This window comes from Lipophrys pholis (assembly GCF_963383615.2).
Source record: "Lipophrys pholis genome assembly, chromosome: 18".
Lineage (NCBI taxonomy): Eukaryota > Metazoa > Chordata > Actinopteri > Blenniiformes > Blenniidae > Lipophrys > Lipophrys pholis.
The window spans coordinates 20,538,771-20,560,811 of record NC_137646.1 but is presented as its reverse complement, the minus strand read 5'-3'; the positions used below and the strand labels follow the sequence as shown (position 1 = coordinate 20,560,811).

At 42.0% G+C, this 22,041-nt stretch overlaps 1 protein-coding gene across 2 annotated transcripts in view; it reads left to right on the top strand.

Annotated features, from left to right (window-relative positions):
• slc8a4b (solute carrier family 8 member 4b) overlaps nucleotides 1–20,956 on the top strand; it is a 104,385-nt gene extending 83,429 nt beyond the window's left edge. The window contains exons 12-17 of one of the 2 annotated variants that reach the window (XM_080486363.1): nucleotides 9,286–9,392; nucleotides 12,502–12,626; nucleotides 13,225–13,260; nucleotides 13,895–13,994; nucleotides 15,092–15,364; nucleotides 19,445–20,950. In XM_080486363.1, the coding sequence (XP_080342489.1) occupies nucleotides 9,286–9,392; nucleotides 12,502–12,626; nucleotides 13,225–13,260; nucleotides 13,895–13,994; nucleotides 15,092–15,364; nucleotides 19,445–19,824 (1,021 nt within the window). In that variant the 3' untranslated portion in view covers nucleotides 19,825–20,950. Of the gene's footprint in view, nucleotides 1–9,285; nucleotides 9,393–12,501; nucleotides 12,627–13,224; nucleotides 13,261–13,894; nucleotides 13,995–15,091; nucleotides 15,365–19,444 lie in introns of both variants that reach the window. The other variant, XM_080486364.1, reaches the window with a different exon arrangement.
• Nucleotides 20,957–22,041: the final 1,085 nt, after the last annotated feature.

The window sequence follows — 22,041 nt, the reverse complement described above, 5'->3', positions numbered from 1 at the left end:
GAGTATGAAAATGTCAGAGGAATACATCATCCAAAATTGGAAGAGACGCACAGAAACAACACGCACATCTGCAGATTACACCCCCCAGGGCAAATGGCAAATCCACCGGATAGTCACGTGTCATATACTTTATATTTGTAGCAAGAGAATATCCCTTTACTCGTTCATGCAAATGAAACGGGCTTCAGTGAGAGAGAGAGAGAGAGAGAGAGAGAGAGAGAGAGAGAGAGAGAGAGAGAGAGAGAGAGAGAGAGAGAGAGAGAGAGAGAGAGAGAGAGAGAGAGAGAGAGAGAGAGAGAGAGAGAGGGCATCATGGTACAGAGGTGGAGAAATCAAAGTGTGTAGTCTCATGTCAGTAAGTGTGCAGAATTTGCACTATACGGCTGCGTATGCACGCTGCATGTGTGCGTCACCTCCTGTCTGCTCTATTCACTTTCACTTCCAGACTTCACACACACGACAGACCTCATCATTCCTCCCTTTTCACTGCCTCAGTTCCTTTTCCTCACACCTCCCTTCATTTCCTCTCCATACAAGCGTCCCTTTTCCTTTTTTTTCCTTGTCTGTCTTTGCCTCTTTTTTTCATTCAATTGCTATTTAATGAGGCTTTGCTGACTTTGATTCAGAGCACATTATAATGTACCCAAATAGAAAAGTATTGCTGTTGTGTATTCAATATCCAACCGTATATTCATAAAGAAATGACTATTTGTGCTGTTGAAGCCGAGCCCCTCTATTTGGCAATCTTCTCCTCCATTCTTTCCCATTATAGTTGACATTTCTGACTGCATTACATTTTTTTTCCCCCTCCTCTTCATCGTCTTCCTTCATCCTCTCGCTCACTTGTGTTCCCGGTGGAACAGAGAAAAGTAGCTGCTCTGGATTATAGGACATCATGCAGTGTGCGTGCGCGTGTGTGTGTGTGTGTGTGTGTGTGTGTGTGTGTGTGTGTGTGTGTGTGTGTGTGTGTGTGTGTGTGTGTGTGTGTGTGTGTGTGTGTGTGTGTGTGTGTGTGTGTGTGTGTGTGTGTGTGTGTGTGTGTGTGTGGCAATATTTGATGTGATATGGTGATTTATGACATACAGTAGCTTAATCTAGCACAGCATAGCGCCGACTGGATTGCATGAGCAGGAATGTGCGCATGTGAGGCTGACGTGAAGTCGGTCTTATGCATGTACATTATACGACATGTATAAGCGACTGTGATGTGGGCGTATACTGTATGTGTGTTTGGGGGATGGTGGAAGGGATACAACACCGATCCACTCTACACAGTCTCATGGTTTCTATGCCAACCGTATATGCTCCATACTTCCTGTAAGGGTTTCGGATTGTGACACACTTCCTCCCTCCCTTTCATTCCTAGTTTTTCCCTCTTTTTTTCCGAGACATGTTCCAACACTGCAGCGTGATATTGAAAGTTCTCGCTGTGGGTTTGACAGATGGTCACTACTTCAGGAATGGACTGAATTTTAATGTCCAGTGTGTTCTCCATCTCATACAATGATTTCACATTTGCACGTCTGGTGAAATAATCCGATTATAACTCGGTTTGGAGTTTTGCACATTAGCCGAATATGCTCCAGGCAACATTTGTTTCACATCCTTTTAAAAAATGCCAACAACATCCAAACAAAACTGCATTCAAATATTTGCTTGTTTGATTTTGTGTTTGTCCTGATTGTAAATTCTGAATTTGGCACATCAAGTTTAATTTATGCCTCAAATTATCCACCTGCAAAATTGCATTCCTGCTTTTTTCACACACATTCTCCAGTTCCTAATTAACTTTTAGCATCGCTTCGTGGTTTTGTTTTTTTGGGCGTCCACCATCAATTTCCTCTGGCAACCTATGTAGTAACTTTTGCTTCCTGCCGCGCATCACTCAAATGTTTTAGGCTCTCTGAACCCAAAAAGTAGCATCTGTATCAGCTTCCCTGCGTAAACAAACACCAGCTGCGCCTACAACTGCCGCAGATTAGACAGTTAAGTCCTCTGAAGGTTGCGTGACATGATTTCCAAAGCCCCATTTGACTGTGTGCTGAACAACTGTGCTCAAGTCGACCAATTTTTTTTATCACATTTGGAGGGCATGTTCAGTTTTTGCAGAGCAGGTTAGGTATTAAATCCTTGGAAATTAAACTTTTTTCCTGTGATAGTCTTTAAATTAAGTGTCTACCAGACTCACTTCTTCTCAGATTGCATCGAACGACTTTAAATCTCCTTCATTTGATCCCTCTATAACCGAGACTCTTCCGTGTCCGCATGGTCTGCCCTTCTTTCCTCAGCCTCAAATCATCTCCTGCGCCCATCCATCTCCGGCTTCCCACGCACATCAGAGACTCAACTTTATTACTCACCACAGCTGGAGACCACTTAGCAGGAGCGAATGTGTGTTCGTTATGCAGTCTCTCATTATGCCCTCCATGATATCATTAAGGGGGGGGGGGGGGTAATATCTTGCCCCTTAAGAGCTTTTTATGTCTTCGGCTTTCTTCTGCTGGTTTTCCCTCTCTCTTGTTTTTTTGTGTTGTTTTTACTCAGACGGGAAAAACTGAACCAAGGATTTTTTATTAAATTTTTTTTTCAATTCACCTGCTTGAGTAAAAGTGTGTGTGGGAGAGAGACAAGGAGAGAAATAATCTGACCAGCTCACATCTCTTCAGTTTTGCCTCTCTGTGATTTTTGCCTATGTCTATAAACTCAAACTATCTGAATCATGAGGTGTCTTCACACTGATTTGCTTTGTTTTGGAGTTTGACCAATAACTTATGTGTTGTCTATCTGACTTTATTAACCTTACTTACAATCTGGTATGTCTGTCACTTGGACTCTTTGACTGATGCTGCAATACAGTTGGCAACACAGAGCAAAACATATACGTGCATTGAGATATACAGACATTGTTCAGATGGTCCGTTGGAATGGATTCATTCGGTCTGCATTGAAACATAAGCAACTCTTCACAAAAAGGACCTGATATAATTTACAAGGAGTAACATCACTGAGAGAAGAGCAGATAGAAGAATGAGCCATTTCAACCACATTTACAATGACAAACACATTTTATAGTCTCAAATTACAAGTAGAATAATGGGTAACTTCACTCTTTAATAGTTTTGAGATTGGATTGCTTCTCAGCCGTCCCGAGCAGCATGAATGGAGTCGGTGTATAATGGGGTCTTGCCTGCTTTGAGTATTAATGCAGAAAAGTATTACAGCAACTTCTACAAATTTTATTTCCCTATTTAAACCTTTGTGAATGATTTAGGACATCTAAAGTTAAAAAAAAATAAAAAATGCTGTAGCAGGCTGATTTTTTTCAGTTTGAATTGTCGTGCTATTTGTGTGCCGGCAGCGTGTCCGTCTTCTTGTTTCTTCTTCTTCGAGCTCCAACAGTGATGGTCAAGCAGCTTGACTTTTGTTTTTTGTTTTGTTTTTTCACATTGATTTTTCAAGTTTTACTCTGCAGTATTTCTATCATCTTGAGGTTACTGCGTCAGGGCAGTCTTCCCCTTGTGCATGCGTGTGTGAAGGACAGATTTAGAGGTTCCTTCAGATTGAGGAACGGTAAACTGAAATTTGAGCATAAATCAACCTCACTCAAGAAAATGAGTTGTGAGCCGCAGCAGTTTGAGGCTCTCTCGCTCTAAAAAAGTGTGGTGCGCAGTTCCTTATAGCCTGAAACCACACGTATGCGCACTTACACACACACACACACACACACACACACAATGGCTGCAAATCAAAAGTGGAACTGGAGCCAGAAGAAAATGGAAAGAGATGGAGACAAAGATATAAGGAGAGGTTTTGTCCATTAAGTAATGCAATGAGGTCTCGGCTAATCAAATCAAACTGTCGCACAGTCATTCACTCCCAGAACAACTTTGGAGTGACACACACACACACACACACACACACACACACACACACACACACACACACACACACACACAGATATAAAACTTGAGTTGGGAGTTGATTTACAGCTCCCATAATTCTGTTTGTGGGCTTTTCAATCAACAATACCTTTTCTTGACCTTTTTTCACTCTATCACTTTTTCCTTTTTTTTTTCTTTTCCTCCCTCAGCCTCTATTTCTGGCAGTGGGAGCTCTCTGCTCAGTGAACCTGGGATTCACTTTGTGCGTCTGCGTCTCGTGTCAGTCCGTTGACAGGCCGGGGCGCTGAGGCTACTGTCTGACAGAGGAACTTTCTGGGGAGCAGGTGTCAAAAAGTAACAAGGTAGAAATACAGACAGAAGACGAGAGCATGGGGGAATAGAGGGAAAGAGGGGGGCGAGGTGGGAGAAAAGCAACGTGTTGCATTTGAGATTGTTTGCTAAGGAAAAGCGTTGCATCCTTTCAAGCAGCGGATGCTTTGGCAGGACCACTCTGCAGGGTGCAAAATACAAATGTACACCAGGTTAGAGCCAAAAGTCAACTTTAATAGAGAGGAATTCTGCACGAGAAGCTGTAGTTAAAACCACAGAACTAAAACAAGTCCAAAGGAACAGCCCAAAATCCAAAGGGAAAACCCAGAAGAGAACATGACAGAATGGAGACGGTAATTCATAAAAGAAGCATGATATGAAGACATAACAGAACTGAACAGGCAAGACTAAACAGACGTGCCAACAAGGACTTACAGACAGACTGAGACTTTCTTTATAAGCTCAGAAGAGATTATAGAGATTGACAAGACACATCTGACAACCATCAAGGTGAAACACGAGTTGATGGCGCAACGAGGCAGTGGAAACTATAGGGAACTGTGCTCATGAACACATACATGGAACATTGAACCAGAACATGGGCTTAACATGGCAATGACTTGACCATGACCTTAAATCATATAAAGGTGATTTGAGCGGACATACGGAGGTGAAGGAAACCAGAACCACACAGCGAAAGACGCAACATAACTCTGACATATAACGTGATCTAAACACAGACGTAACCAGTGATGACAATGAAGGACGAGAAGACAACTACATAACAAGTACAAATGAGCATGAGGGAAAAACAACCAGACCTCAGTCTTCGCTGCATTTTTGCTGCTTATATTTTCACACTTTCATGCCCACATAAAGACACACTCTAGACCCTGGATGTTCGACCATCATTTCCCGTCCCCAGACCCATGTTATCACTGACTGTCAGGTCACCAGTGCTGCTATTTCCGAGCACTGTTTTAATAAAACAACAAGGGACGGTATAAGAAGTTCAAACCGCCATACCAGCTGTATTCACATGTATAATTAAGAACTGATGCTGGCATGGACTCTGACCTTCAGCGACTTCACGTAGAGCTGCCTACAAAATGAATGGGCCGGTAAATTTATCGCAAGGCACAAGAAGAAGTAAATGGGATGATATGACCTCATGCGATAAGAGCCAGAGGAAAATGAGAGAGAGTGTGAGGCGGAGGAGGTGAAGAAGAGGCTAAAACAGAAGTAATGGGACGGTGATGGAGAGAAGAGAGAGCACAGATGGGAGTGATACTACGGCCAGTACCGACCGTGAATAATGGAGGCGCTGCAGTCAGAGTATGTGTGAACATGTGTGTCGTCTGCACTGTGCAAATGGGCTCGATTAATGCGTACTGTGTTTACGCATCCCCCAGGTGTTTAGCGGTAACGTGTTTTCATGTTTGCGTACGTTGTCTGTGCGTGAACTCGTGCATATCTATTTGTGTGTGTGTGTGTGTGTGTGGTCGTGTATCACTACTGAGGCATGAACCCATGTGGGGGTGGCTGCCTGTCTCCTCAAACAGACCACAATCTGTGCAGAATGTTTAATGTAAAACATGATGTATGTTTGTCTATATGTGCACGCTTGTGTCTGCGCATGCGTGCGTTTGTCCCCCTGAGTGAACTCAGTGTGTGTACTGAATCGTAACCTCACACATCTCAGTGGAGTCACTGCACTACTCATACTCCTCTTCAAGCCTCTTTCCCTTTCCATCCGTCATCTCCTTTTCCTTTTCCTTCTCCATCTCGCTTCTCCCTTCTTTCTACCTCTGCGTTACGTATGTCAAAGCTCACCTTTGCTTTCACTCACTTGGCTTCATTGTCATCTTTCTCTATCTTTACCCCCAGTGTTTATTGTTCCATTCCTCCACGTTTTCCCTTTAAAACACCACATTGCATCCTTGAAATTGTGATTTTGGTTTACAGACAATTACATTTTGACCTACATGACTGCGTAAAGAATATCAGAGAATACAAAGACAGACGGGGAGAACATGTTAACTCCACACAGACTCAAAGCTCACTCCGGACTTGAACAGGAGAACTTCTCGCTGTGAGGCTGACCGTCACGGATCAACTTCACAGAAGTTCTATCTTTTAGATTGCTTCTGCACAAGGTGTCAACCACATTTTTATAACTATTAAACATTCAAAAAAGTAAGCATGTATAGTTTAGATCACACTATATGCAGATGATGAGACATTTTAGATAAGTTGACATTAATTTATACAACATGCAACCCCCAGTCCAATTCACCTTCTTTCCCGTAGTCCTCTTATGAATACGCTGGCAAACTATTTCTTACTTTTGTTTCACTTCCAACCAAACGTTTTCATTTCTTTTCCAACACTGCTGGCTGCTCAAGCTGATGTGGTGCTGAAAATAGCAAATTCGGCCGGTTTTATCAACTGTTGCTGTGACAGCACATCAATGAAAACAATGCGTTTCCACTCAGCAGCCTTCCATCACTCCCATCCGCCTCTCTCTATCCTCCGCAGGTATGCTCCTCCTCCCATAACTCTCTCACTCGCCTGTTTTGATCTGTTGAACTGAAGCCTATTTGTGGCATCAGAGCTAACATGGTTGACAGTGAAGCATATGATGACACAACCAACTGGAAATGAAAGTTCACTCTTCCTCGCTGCCTGTCACATACTGATAGACTGTCGAGTTAAAGTTTATCTGTGAGCAAAGCGGGTCTGAAAAGCAGTACAAACTGAAGACCTTCTTCTCTCTGGCGGGAACAGAAACTAAACATATCAAGCACCATCTGCAATCTTTTTTCTGGGCCTCTACCGCTCTGCTAAACTTCCAGCACTTTGGTCTGAATATCTTTGTGTTCCTCAAGATGAACTTCTTAAGGGGCACAATCTGCCCATTAGGAGCATTTGGAGGTGATGATCATTTTGCTTCGACCAGAAAACTTAAAAGTCACCTGGATGAAACGTCTCCATTTGAAAGCCACTCGTTGGGCTCTGTGTTGTCAGCCTGGTTATAAAGAATGAAATCCTGCTCGGTTCAACTAAAGCTTCATATCTTCTTTACTTTCCTCTACTATAGAGCCAGTTTAAGCAGTGTGTCATTGCGCTGACTAAAAGGTGCTGAAAATGTTCTCATTCACAATGCAATCACACCTGGTTAGAGAACTGGACTTGGGATTGGAGGTTTGCAGGTTTGAATCCCACTGCTGACAACTCCCTGAGCAGGACTATTGACCCCCACTGCTCCTCAGAGGCCATACTGTGGCAACCCACTGCTCCAAGCAGGTTAACTAGAAGTAGAATGAGTTAAATACAGACAGGTATTTCACCCCGGGGGATCGATGAAATACAATTTCCTTTCTTTCTTCCTATTGTTAAGTGTTTAACATGATGCACCATACTGACTCACAACAGTCGATACCCTGGATGCACAAACACAGCCACGCCAGGCCTCCATTGTCCCATTACCTTTGTGTGTGGTGTGAATCTGAGTGTGTGTTGTATCCTGCGAGAGACTAGTGACCTTTCTTGGATGAGATGGGCTTGAACTCCACACAACCTCGAGTGTGATAAATGGTTTCCAGACAATGAATCCGTCTAACTTAGGTTGATATTTGGTCCATCCACACAGAGGTCATCACATCCCAATATATAAACAGAGCCTATGTATGACGGGACCAGAAGGGTAATGGCTAAAAATTTACCTTTGAGATATTTGAGTAGGACCGCTGATGTTTGCTGCATTCGTTTACAACAAACAGAGAACAGTTTGCCGTTGAGGCCATGACCTCATTACCTCCTCATTGGCTCTATTTGCACAGAGGATCGGAGGCAAGAGTAAATACCTTCACACTAATGAGAGTGTGCAGGTGGAATCTTGGGTGAAGGTGTGGCTGCAGGACGAAAGATCCTTTATTTGCCTTTTTCAAAATGCACCTTAGTGTTTGTGGAAGCAAGTCAGCAAAACAAGACAGTATTTTTAAATCAGGATGTTTATAGTTCTGATGGTTCGAGCAAACAAAATGCTGCAGAGTCCAGCCGAAAGCCACAAACAGAGCAGTCAATCATGTGTGGTCATATAGTCCAAATACTCCACTTTGTTGTCCAGTTCGTGCTGTACATCTGCCAGTTGGGTGAACAAAACAGAGCCCGCCTCATAAACCAGCTTGTCTCGTGTAGATATATCTGTGCCCGCTGTTCTTCCAGACTCAGCAGTAGGAAGTTCAGCATGGACAGATTTAGGAGGATACATCTGGCCATTGGTGTGCAGAATGAAGGATGTTGTTTGCTTTACTGCCCTAAAACTCCATGTTTATTCGCAGAGAACTAAATTGCGTCATTAATTATCTCCTCAGTCACGCTGCAGTTTTATGAAAGCTCCTAATATTGAATTGCAACAATGTTTATCTGCACTCACAGATCTGTTAAAAACACATCCCTTCTGCTTTTTGGTTTGCTGAGTTTTATCTCCCATCGTGTGCACACCGCTATTCTGGAACAGGACGCATTTCCCTTTTTCCAATTTAGTTGTTAAGGTGTGATTGCTTCACTCGTCTCCTCAAAACTCTTTGCGCTGCATTTTCGGGTTTTCCTCTGGGTGCTCCTAATTGAAAATGTCTCAGCAGTGGCTGCTCTGTGCATCGCATCACTGTCAGCTGGAGAATTATTTTTTTTATCTGTGCCTGGGGGAATGTTAGTAGTCTCATATAATGTCACAGTAGGTAACATTAACCTGGCCTTCAGCACTTACTGTATAGTCACATGGGCTCCTCATCTTCCCCTATAGGAGATGTCTGAGAAAAGAAGAGGGTAATCATATTTACTATTGCTTTCCTGATATATTTGCACTAATGAGGGATCCTTATGTTGGTGTTTTGCCAGTTTCTAGCAGATAGATGACCTCCTGCCTGGCAGAAGCCTCACAGGATGAAACTTTCTGACTTTTAGAAGACTCCGCAACCTCTCACTAAGAGGGAGAACATAAAGCTGAAAGGGCAATTATGTGGAATAAATTCAGTGGGTCCCAATCCTCTCCTTTCTTTCCCTCTTACAGGAAGATCATCGAGGTGAAAATTATCGACGATGAGGAGTATGAGAAGAACAAGACCTTCACCATCGAGCTGGGCGAGCCAGTTCTGTTAGAGATCGGACAAAAACATGGTGAGTCTGCTTGTTTTTTGGCGTGTGTGACGTCAAGAAGCGTGGAGAAAGAGAAAACCCCTCCAAGACTGAACTAAGAGGTGTTTTTGAACGGCGGGAATAATACATTATTATACAAATTAAAACCGAGAAATAAATCTAAAAATGTGGGATTGTCGCCGAGTTCTGCAGATCTGAAACAAGAGGAAACACCTGACTACGCCAGTATTTAAAAGCATTAAAAACATTAGAAAATACTATACATGTCCCTATAAAAACAAGATTCAAACTGCCAAACTTCCAAATATGAGCCTTGTAAAAAGATAGTAGTTCTATATTCAGATTTGTCTTATATTTTGTCTTAGTTTATTGGAAAATCTTTGACAGGAGGCTAAATGCTAAAATAAACCTATAGTGAATGCAAATATCAGCTTGTCCTCTCTCTCTCTGGATAAAATAAATTGTATTACCTTAACAGTTTAAAAGAAGGATAAAAAGAGCTGCTTGGCGTGTGATCTATTACTTCATTTATACATTGCTTTCTTTTCTCCTTCACAGTCTAATTGCAATTTGTACCATTAAAGGGATAATCTATATGCCTTACGCTGCAAAATAGTTCAAACTACTCAACAATTCTCCGTTGCTAATCTATTAAACGATTTTGTCCAATCAAAGCTTCTTCTCATCCTTTTCTCTGTTAATACTGTGGCATGGCTTTGGGGATGACACTTGCTCAGCCGGTCGAATCGATCGCCATCTGATTTCCTCAAGAAACTCTGTGACTATATTTTGTATATACATAAGTGTCAGGCTCAGTTGTACTTTCTGGTCAAAAGTAAACAACAGCCTCAACTTGTTATTTTGAGCATGTCAGTAATCTCTGAGAGCAACAAGTGGACGTTTATAAGGAGTGTTCTGGTAGCTTAGGTTCCCCTGAGACTCATTGTAGAGATCCTTCCATTTTATTATAGCGCTTTATCCCGCTTAGGCCCCATTTACACGGCAATTCATTTTGAAAACTATCGTCGTGCACAATGAAATGCCAAAAACAGAAAAGCTGTGTTGTTTTCAGTGTCCAATAGTGGGTGCTGGATTTTTGCGACACAATCACCTACAGTACAACGTAAACAATAAACAAACTGCACCTGGATTCTTTCGTCGTTGTCGATCTACTTGCATACTGTATCGAGCATTTCCACATAGTTGCACTTTGGAAGCTGATTTTGAAAAACTTTAGTAACGTTGTTATGTAAACGGGGCCCTAGTGGTAGAGTGCTGGAACTGAAACCCTGCTGACTATTTGTGAAGACAGTTTACGCTCTGGACGGCTCTCCCATCGATCAACACAAGGAGACAGACAACCACAGTCACTTTCACCCCGAGACGCAATTTAAAGTTTCCAACTATGGAAATAAGATAGGAGAAGATATTCTCTTACTGTGAAGCAAGAGCGCTCACCGCTACACAGCACTGCAGCAGCTTCTAATAGAAACAGCAGAATGAAATGAAGCTGAAACTTCTTTTTTTTTTTAATCAATGTCCCAAGCAACATGTGAAAGTTGTTTATAACATAAAAATAATCCTGATGTTTCCCCTTGTGAATAATAGCAGGTTTCTCTTCAAATTAGAAAGACCCACTTTGGTCCTCAGTCTCAATTTGAAGCCAGAGTCTCTTTAATCTTTTTCTTTCAACACACAAAGACTCTGCTGGTGGAGCAGAGATCCTCAGTCTCGATGTCAGATACGAAGATCCAACAGCCCAGGGCGTGTTTCCCCACATAGAGAAATAATTGACTTTCAAATCCTGTTACAGACAATGTATAATGGCATTTACACACACACACACACACACACACACACACACACACACACACACATATGCTATCACATACTGTTAACAGCTTTTCAGTTATAGCAGCCTGTATTAACAACGGCTACTGTATGTGAGGACAGAGCGAATTCACATATGGATGGATGAGAGGGAGAACGGTGCCATGTATGGTGATTGTACGACGGAATGGGGAGGAAGAAATGTAAATTGCTCTTCGTTATTCATAGTTGTATTAACACGCACCGCTCGACAGATTGGATTTCCCATGTGGCTCATCTATGTTTGAATATTACCATATACATTATCAGCCGTCGCTGATCGCACACATTTCATGTCATGAGACCTCAGTCGTAGCGTATTCTGCTTTGGACAAATGAATGAAGTAAGATTTCAATCAATCGGTGTGTAACCTCTAATTCAAGGATAATAGCATGACTGCTCTTGTATTACCTTGTAAATGTGAGGTTAAGTGCAGTTAAGTGCAACAAGGAATGTTTTAGTGGTTCACCTGCTAATTAACTGCTTTTTAATAATCTTTGCCCAGTTTAATGTCAAGATCTGTGTCTGCAGTGAATAATAATCCTGGCCCAGAGAAGGAAATTATTTGTGGATTATTTATTGATTTTGGGGTTGGCTTTTTTATTCTATATGACACAGACAGATATGAAATAGCAACAGTAACAGCAGGCATCTCAATGCAAACTGAATCAGGTCAATGACCAAGGCCAGTTGACCTGATTCAATTTGCATTGAGATGAACGATCACAGGTTCTTATTATGATTTATTTTCACATGACTGTGAATTGGGTAAAGTGTATTACCATATATACTATTTCAAAAGAAGGAAAAAAAAATAAAAAATCAGGCTTAACCTTAAAATGAGGTAAACCCGATGACGGTCTGCAGGGAGTTGTCATCTGAAATGCAAAGGATGTTCAACACAATCTTTTGCATTAGTCAAAGCAGCGGTGTACTTCTGAGTGGCTTGTAATGAATTTTTGAAAACAGTGGGAGCCCACCTCTCTCAGTTTTCAACTTTGTAATAAAGCTCTTATCTGTAGCCTGAAATAAAGACACGCTTACTGCAGATAAGCATGAAAATGTCTGAGGTAATCGGGGGGGGTCTTGTTCTGTTTCTGTCGTATCGTTGCGAGAGATGACAAGAGTAGAAACAAAGAACAAAGAAACAGTGATGAAGACATGTCAAAATACAAGTAGGATGCATCTGGAGGACATTTACCGCAGCAATGATCATGTAAAACTGTATAACTAATGATCCATTTATCTACGATCATGTAGGAGACTCCAATGAGAACAAGCCCTTGGTGGGAGCAGAGGAAGAAGAAGTGGCCAAGATGGGCTGCCCCAGCCTGGGGGAGCACACACAGGTGGAGGTGATCATAGAGGAATCCTACGAGTTCAAGGTGAGTGTGTGTTTGTGCTTTTTTCATGTATATACCAGTGATTGACCATCACATGACCTTTTGTAGGGTTGCTTGGATTATTGTGTTTTAGTTGTAAGACCTGAGCTGCTAATGTACGTGTTGTATTTGCGTTTGGCAGCCAGGAGAGAGCAGAGATTATATGTCTTCTTGAATTATTATGTCTTATTTAGAGTAAAGCGCAAATATGATGTGACATGTTTTGGATAGAATTATGAATTACTTGTTCTGGTTGTGGAGTTGCAGACTCCCGGGACTCCCTTCTTGTCATTTGAGTACCTGAGAAAGACAACAAATAAGAATATGTGAGCTGCCAACTCGATTCAGCACAGATCAGGTTTTTAGAATAAGAAAATAGCTGGCAGATCATTCAGCCAGAAAACAAAAGAAAACTGATATCAATTGTAATTGAGCCATGCAGATGAGTTGTGTGCAGCAAAAGCAACGTTAGAAGTGTCTGTCGTTCTTTTAATTCTTTGATTCTATTTGTTCATGGTTTTCAATTAGTCATTTGCCTGTTTGTGTCATCTTGTCGTGCGTGTGTGCGTATGTGTCTGTCCTCTCATGTGCATGTATGCAGCGTGCTGTAAATACACTTCTTAGGCGCAAGAGACAGGTTATCCATCTTTCTTATGCATGCAATACTTGTTCTTCGGTCCTCTGCTGAATAATGCTGAAATGTTCCAATGATGTCTGGGTCCTTCACCACATCCTTAATTCGGTGCCTCACATTGGGGTTCGTTTGTGATTCCTCCTTTTGAGACGCCTGAAATACAGCAGGTTTTCTGTTTTATGCCGCGGATAGGACACAGTTGCAGGATTTTCTCAAAGCCCCGTCAGATGAGTTGCGATAACTACTGCGAAGTTGCTGGGAGCTGTTTTCCACCAGCGTAGTTTATTATTCCTCTGCCTCGCCGCTTTAAACAGAAAGCTCAACCAGTGTGCTGGAAGGGTTTTTTTTTTTTTATCCTTTCCTAGATTTCATCTATGAAACGTGGCATCACAGCTAGTTCCCTTGCAGCGTATTAATTAGCTCATCCTACACCTTGAACTTTACGATCCACGAACCTTGTTCATGCGTTCTGATCTGCTGCATGTGGGCTTTAATCAAATGGCTTTAAATCTCTATTTTCCTCTCTTCTGTGAATTAACAACTTCTTTCCTCCTGACTTGTGTGTGCTTGCATGTTTGCTTCTGTGTGTTTGTGTGCGCGTGCATTATTTTGTGTGTGTGCGTGTGTGTGTGTGTAGAGTACAGTAGATAAGCTGATCAAGAAGACAAACCTTGCCTTGGTGGTGGGAAGCAGCAGCTGGAGGGAGCAGTTTGTCAGTGCTGTTACTGTTAGTGCAGGTAACACACGCTCACACACACTCGCACACACTCACACACACACCCAGGGCAAAATACATCACTTTGATTTATCAACAGTGGTTACGGGCGACTTAATTTTTTGAAAGGATGGAAGATGAAAAGCAGTTTGTGTCAGCATTTCCTCGGGAGCCTTTTTTATGCATTTATTTTAAACTATTCATACCCATCTGGTTTAAAGGGAAAGGCCTGACATTTTAGGATAAAGTGTTCTTCTTTGTTCCGAGAATCACATCAGAAGAATGGTGCAACTTGAATACCTGTAATCAAAATATGAAGCGACCACCCGCGGCCTGCTGGTATAACTTAGCATAATCACAAGGGGAAAAAATACACAAAAAAATAAGAAAGTCAGCCTGACTCGGTCCACAGTTGTTTATATAAAGTCTAAACCTTCCCCGTGGTGTATTTTCAAAGTTGAATCCAAATGTAAAAAGAACTGTTCAAACAGCAACTTTTAGATAAAAACAGCGATTTTCTTTTTTCATATCTTTGTTTCATTTCCGCAATTTGAAATAAAAAAATTTTAAAAATTGCTGAAAGAAGCTTGTAGCGCCGCATTATGTAATAATGTAATACATTTTCAGCTCATTATGTAATAATGTAATACATTTTCAGCTCATTATGTAATAATGTAATACATTTTCAGCTCATTATGTAATAATGCCGCATTTTGTAACAACTTGTTACATATTGCAACAGTTATTACAAAATGTGGGTGTTTCACTTATTTTTAAGAAAATGTAATAATTTAGTGCATTATGTAATAAACTTTGTCCTTTATCCATATACATGGTTCTATGTTTAACAATTAGGAAACATTTAATTTCCCCAGCCGGATTAGCATTATATATATGTGGTATATATTTTATGTCTTTTGCTTTTACCCGAATTTTGTAATAACTGTTGCAACATGTAATTTAAAAAAATCTATATTTTTGTATCATTTGGCAGCCTTAAATTTCTCATATAATAATGTTTGAACCAACATTTATGCAGTATTTACGTCGATGTTTAAATACCACCTGTGTCACTCTCTTTTCCTAATTTGGTCGTGTCTTGTTTTCCGCCACCTTCAGGCGACGACGACGAGGAGGAGAGCGGCGAGGAGCGTCTGCCGTCCTGCTTCGACTACATCATGCACTTCCTCACCGTCTTCTGGAAGGTGCTGTTTGCCTTCGTGCCGCCCACAGAGTACTGGAACGGCTGGGCCTGCTTCATCGTCTCCATATCGCTCATCGGCGTCCTCACGGCCGTCACCGGCGATCTGGCGTCCCACTTCGGGTGCACGATAGGACTGAAGGACTCGGTGACGGCGGTGATCTTCGTGGCGTTGGGAACATCTGTGCCAGGTCCAGAATCATTTGCATAATATTATGAGAAATGTGGGTCAGTTGAAAATGATTTACTAAGCAGAATTGAGCAGCCAGTAGGATTCTCACCGACTTCCACTGTGACCTACATCATTTTCATTTATTTTTTCAATGGATTCACACTGCTTGGTGTCACTCTAGAGAACAAATACCTCAATATTCCTCTTACATAACACTTGTGTTGACTGGAGATGAAATGAGCCGCGTATTTCCTCCCAAAGTGCGGCTGTGACAAACATGTGAATAAACAAATAAAAAGAGATTGACTGATCCTCCTCCATCTGATTTCGATGGCAGCTGTGCTCATAGACGCAGACTGGAAATCAAAATTGAATTGTGAAACCCTCGTCTCCATCACAGCCCTCAGCCCGGGCTTGTCTGCTGCGCCTGGAGGCCATGCATCGTCCCGGGGCTTTAATTCAATTCCCCCTCCCCGCTCCTCTCGCCGGCCACTTTATAGTTGCCTCCTCCAGATGATTTATAGAAACAGCTCCTCGCCGAGGCGATAACTTTGACGGCTCGCTGCGAGATTTCCAGAAACTCGTGTTCGAATTAATTCCTTCCGCAGCCGTGTTACGTTGATTGAAAGCTGTAAATGTGGGTTTGATATCCATCCTAGGCTTGTTTCTACCACAAACCCATGATCATGTTTATCTTTTTAGTGTAAATTTTCTACACCTTACTTCATTTCTTTCTTAATTTTGTCTATTTTTCCGGAAATTCACGTCTGTGTCTGTGCCCCCCGTCACCCTCGCACGTCCCACCCCAGCTCCACTATTCATTCGTTTACCTCCTTCTCCGCCTTCTGTCCCCTTCCTATTGAATGGTGTGTTTTTTCTTATTGTGCCATCCATCATCCTGACCCCTGTGTGCTGCTGTGCTCAGGTGTACGTTTGTGAAAACGCACTTAGTTGTTTGTTTGTTTTTTCCTCCTGTTGAGGTGATGCAAGTTAGCATGCTGTGAGTCCAGCAGGTCATTATAACTTCCACTGGGAGTGTTTGCTGCTGCTGTGTGTGTGTGTGTGTGTGTGTGTGTGTGTGTGTGTGTGTGTGTGGGTGTGTGGGTGTGTGTGTGTGTGTGTGTGTGTGTGTGTGTGTGTGTGTGTGTGTGTGTGTGTGTGGGTGTGTGGGTGTGTGAGGGTGATTGCTATAACTGGTTGGAAGCACTCCTCCCCCTCCTCCTCCTCATCCTCCTCATCCTCCTCCTTCTCACTCTAAATTCATGAAAGCATTTCTGCATTATTACATCAGAGACACACTCGAGGATTATCTGCCCAATTTATACACAATTTCACGCATTCGGGCAATTAGCAGGCCAGCGTTTATAGAAGCCTCGCAACCTGCCCCGCTGTAAATGTCTCCGGCTGCTTGAGTCTTGTGCGGCGCTCATTTGTAACCATCTGAGTGGTTTAAACAGTGAATAGTGTGTGACGCCTGCGCTGAACAAGTCCGGCGAAGTTCACAGATCACAATCTTGAGTTGAAAGTATTTAGCTTCCACTCTGGTACAGTTTATCTCTTCATCAATTTGAATTCAAGAGTTTCCTTTGGATTGCGTCAGGCGGATTGAATGAACGCTGTCGGTTCTTATCAATCCAATAAATATGTGCTGGTAACATCTGAGTTTGTCGATATTAGCAACAAATATGGATTCACCAGGGAAATAACTGGCAGTAAGGGTTCATCATTCATTAGATCTGTCACTTTGTGGTTGTTCTAGCACAAAAACTGAAGCAAGACTTGGATAAGATAGAAGATTTATTACCAAGAAGCATTGTTACTACACAAATGACAAATCCCTTTACTCTTTACTTTAATATATATATATATATATATATATATATATATATATATATATATATATATATATATATCCATGTAATCGATGATGTGTAATGAACAAACAGGTACATTTGAGAAAAAAGAAGTTTACGTATACTTTTCTCCAGGCCTTAGTCTTCATCCTACCATCTGATACCGACCTTCTCCCTCTGGATGCTTTGTCTCGTGGCTCCTCGCGTGCGCTGTCATATCCGTCCTGCATTACGAGGCAGTAATGTGAAGTTTCATCACTCACTTTCAGAATTTGCCATCTCATCTGCTCATGTGTCAAAACACACTGGCTTCTTTTTATTTTGTGTGTGTGTGCTCTGGCACCAGCAGGGATTATAATTCATCCCTCCATCAAAAAAAAAAAAAAAAGTTTGGCGGATAGTTTCTGTATTGGGATATGAATTTCAACTAATCTAACTGACATTCAAATGAGAATTGAGACCCCTCCTCAGCAGGCTGTCTAAAAATAGAAATAAGCCGAGAAGATAGGCGTACAATAACTGGCAGCTGTTTCCTCTGGTGTTCCCTGCCAACCCAGTTGTAGAGTCTCTGCGCTTTTCATCCAATTCCTCCTCGTCTGCTTGTGTACACCTGCAGCGTTTTGCAGCGTTCACCATATTGGGCTTTGCATATGACGATGGCAGCAGGCAGCTTTCGGTTTGTCATGTTGTTTTCTGAAGAAATCGGGTGGAACGAAAACAGCCAAGTGACTTAGGGGAAACAATATAATTCTGCTTGTTTGCAAGGGTTCAGGATATAAAAGTGTAATCTCCCAAAGATTCATACATATATTTAAATCTTGCAGACTTGATTCCTAAAGGCGTCTCATGAAAGCCATTTTCTTTTATCCGCAGACTTTTCTAAATCACTGATTTTCACTCGTTGCGGCAATGCTTTTGTCCTGATGCACATTGTATCCCACCGGGTCGCCGCTGAATGCAACCAGACTCCTCAGAACGCTCTTCCTAATGCTGTTCTTGCACTTTAGTGTAATTCACAGTCAAAACAAGCCCGAGAAAGCTCTTAATTCACATTTAGGAACTTGGCTCTGTGAAAGTGTGATGTACTGTATTTGGCAGACACTCAAACATTTGATCTCCACACTCTCTCCAAGTATTCTGTAAATTGAATGTATAAATATTCCCCTCGACACAAATTGCCTTCTAGTGCCTGCTAATGTTACTCAGCGGCTTGATCTTTCTTCACCTTTTTGCTTCTATAAGTTACTCCAAGCACGAAGGCACACCTTGTGAGCGGTTGGTTTCCAACTGGATGTCACCTGAAGCTCATTTCCTCACGGCCTCATTGCTGCTCTGCATTATTTAGCAGTTTTGTTTTCACCTCAGGTTGATAGTTTCATTTTATGTCTTAACTCCAGCCTGCAACTTTGATTTTTCTTTCCTTCGCTGTTTGAAGTGGCTGCGTTCGGCTACGGCAGAATTCTCTGACAAGATCAAGCCGCCAGCAACATGAATCACTAAAATGAGGCAACGCAAAGTTTTAAGTGGTGTTTTTTTTTTTGTTTACTACTCACTGTATTTTAAAGAGCATATCATGCTTCTGAAGCTTATTTCAGACCTGCTACCACTGTGTTGGACTTCCAAAAGCAGCTCTATTTTTTTTTTTTTCAGTTGCCATCAAATATTTCTTTATTCTGAAACACCCACAAAAAATGAAATAAACTAATTAGTATTTTTTAAAATGCTGTGTATTAAAGCTAGGTGGCGCTGGACTGTTATGTCAGTGTATCTTAATACAATCAAACAAGAAGAAGTGCTTGTGCTCTCGATATAAGGCAAATTTTAGGTTTTGTTTTGGGTAAACTTGACCTGGAGACTTTAAAATCCATTAAACTGACTTGTTTGGTTTTAAATCCAAGCCAAGATTCTCTCCACTCGACTTTAATCCTTGATGAAATGAGAAAAACTCCTAAAAACATCTTAAGTTCTTTAAAAACTGGGCACTTTCAGTCAGACTTTCAGTAGAGCTGTCAGTTTTTCAAGGATTCAAGGAAAAAAGGAATTTCCCCAAGGGGATTAATAAAGTAAAATGACATTTAGTTTTAGTTTAGTATAAACCAGACACAGATTCTTGGAATTAACTTGAATCTTGGCTCGACCATTCGAGGTCCTTCGAGTGACATTTTGGTGGAATCAGTGGAATTAAATATTAAGGAAAATGACGTCTCAGTGATTGTTTCAACCTTTCTTCTGTGTCTCCCATCCAGACACGTTTGCCAGTAAGGTCGCCGCCATCCAGGACCAGTACGCCGACGCCTCCATCGGCAACGTCACCGGCTCCAACGCGGTCAACGTTTTCCTGGGGATCGGCGTGGCGTGGACCATCGCCGCCGTCGCCTGGCGCTCCAAGGGCTTGCCTTTCAAAGTGGACCCGGGGAACCTGGCCTTCTCCGTCACCCTCTTCACCATCCTGGCCATGGTGGTGGTGCTCACGCTGCTGTACCGGCGACGGGCCGGGGTGGCCGGCGGCGAGCTCGGCGGCCCGCGGACTTGCAAGTTGATCACGTCGATGATGTTCGTCTCGCTGTGGCTGATTTACATCATGCTGGCTTCAATGGAGGCCTACTGCCATATACCGGGGTTTTAAGTGGAGAGGAGGGAGCGAGGCCTACTGCCACAGTGAAGAGAGAGAGAGAGAGGACCGAGGAGTCTGCGGAGAGGAATTAAAACACAGGAGAGGCAAAGTAAGAAGGACTCACTCTACTTTGTTGGAAGTGAGTTAGAAATGCTTTTTATTCTAACCATATTTCAGTTGTTTTCACCTGAGAAGAGCGCAAATCTTCATGAAACCTTTCTAAATGATGTCAGAACAGTTATTTTTATCGCCTCTTTTAACGCAGGATGAACCTACACTCTTTTAGGAATACACTCAATCATTAAGATACAGCGTTCATGGATGATGACCAGAAGGGGAAAAAAGTACTTTGCAAGGCCTTTTGAGGGAAAAAGTGAAAACTAGAAGGTAAAAATTGAAAGGGGAAGGAATAGTGGCAGGAATGAAGTTAGGCAAACGGAAAAGTGTGTGTGATGTTTATGTGTCGTGTTTCTGGAGAGTGTAAATAAAGAAGAAGACGAAGGCGAGAAAAGGAGCCGGAATCTCCCACAGTCACTCTTCACTTCCTCTCTCTCTCTTCATCATGATGATGATGATGATAGCAGGTCCTCCCATCGTTACCTATGAACTATAACGCTATCAAGTGACTTATCACTTCTAACTCCTCACACACACACACACACACACACACACACACACACACACACACACACACACACACACACACACACACACACACACACACACACACACACACACTGGGGCCCTCAGGTGATTCTGCAATAGAGGACCATGCACCAACTTGCAGGCAAGATAAAAACTGACCATCTTTTTTTTTATTAAGTTTTTCCTTCCTGAATACACTGTGCAAAACCCTAACCCTTACGACACACACACATATACACACACAAACACACACAGACACACACGCAACTATCTTCAGTCCCTCCCTCTTGCCTTATTTTGATCTCCCCTGTAGGAATAGTCTGAAGGTTGTGATAATGCAACGCTGTAGTCGCCAGAAACCAACCCTCTTTTTAATCGAGCCAATCCCCGAGTCCTTCTCCGGAAAACCCCACTCCACCCCACCCCAACAACACACACTTTTTTTTTCTAAACTTTTTAATGGCGTCAAGTGTTGTTGATGTTGTCACCGTGCAATTGTAAAAAAAAAGAAAAAAAAAGAAAAAAAAAAAGATTAAAAACAACAGATCTATAAATACAGGATGGAGAGATGAAGACGAAGAAAGTTGTACACATTGGATGTGAACGCAAAGAATCAAGACGTTGGATTTAGCTCCTGGAACAAATCTGTGCAAATACAACGTTAAAAACATGTAATAATCCACCGTGCAGAAGCAGTGCAGAGCCGTTGTGCACTACAGGTCACGGGGTGCACTGTTTACACTCTGAACTGTTGGGAAAATGTGAACAACCGGAGCCAAGCAGGGATTCCTGCAATGCCAAGAAACAGCGACACGCAGGACGCTGAAGGAGTGACTGAAGGATTGTACGATGAAGAGGACGGCGATGATGACGGTGTCGTTGAAGACAAATCGAAAACTACAACCACACCTGGTGTTTATAGTTGTACATGAGAACATGCGATACTTTTAAAGATGTGTGTGAGAAAATACAAAAGATATTTAAGTTGTGTTAAAAAAATCTATTGCTTTGGATGGAAACGAGAAAGATCCACGTTATTATTATAATTTCTTTTCAAGGTATTTCAAGGGTGAAATATTGAACGTGTCAGAAAGAGGACCGGGATGGAAAAACGTACGGCAGCTCTGAAATATCACTTGACTGTTCTGCACCAGTTGGGACAATTCTTTGTACACGACACACACACACAAAAACAACAAAAAAAAAGTCTCTGTTATCCAAAGATTTGACAACGTCACAGATCATTCGACATGTAGATAACTGTTCATTTCTCAGCGTGCAGTTTTACCTTGCAGGTATTGTACAAGTCTCATTAGCTGCCATTTAGTTAGTGGAAGAAACTGTCAAAATGAACTCCATAAGTGTTGACACTATGACTCAATGTAGTGAAGATCTGCTGTGTCTTATGGGTGAAACTGTGCTGTTTATTTAGATTATTATTATTATTATTATTATTTTATTTTTATTTTTGTGACGTGTTTGTTGACTTCAGGCATGGCCAGTGTGAGAGTGATGGTGCGGTAACGCGATGGTTAGAAATGAGAATACCATGTAATATGTGTAGTCAGTCATTTTTGTCATCTG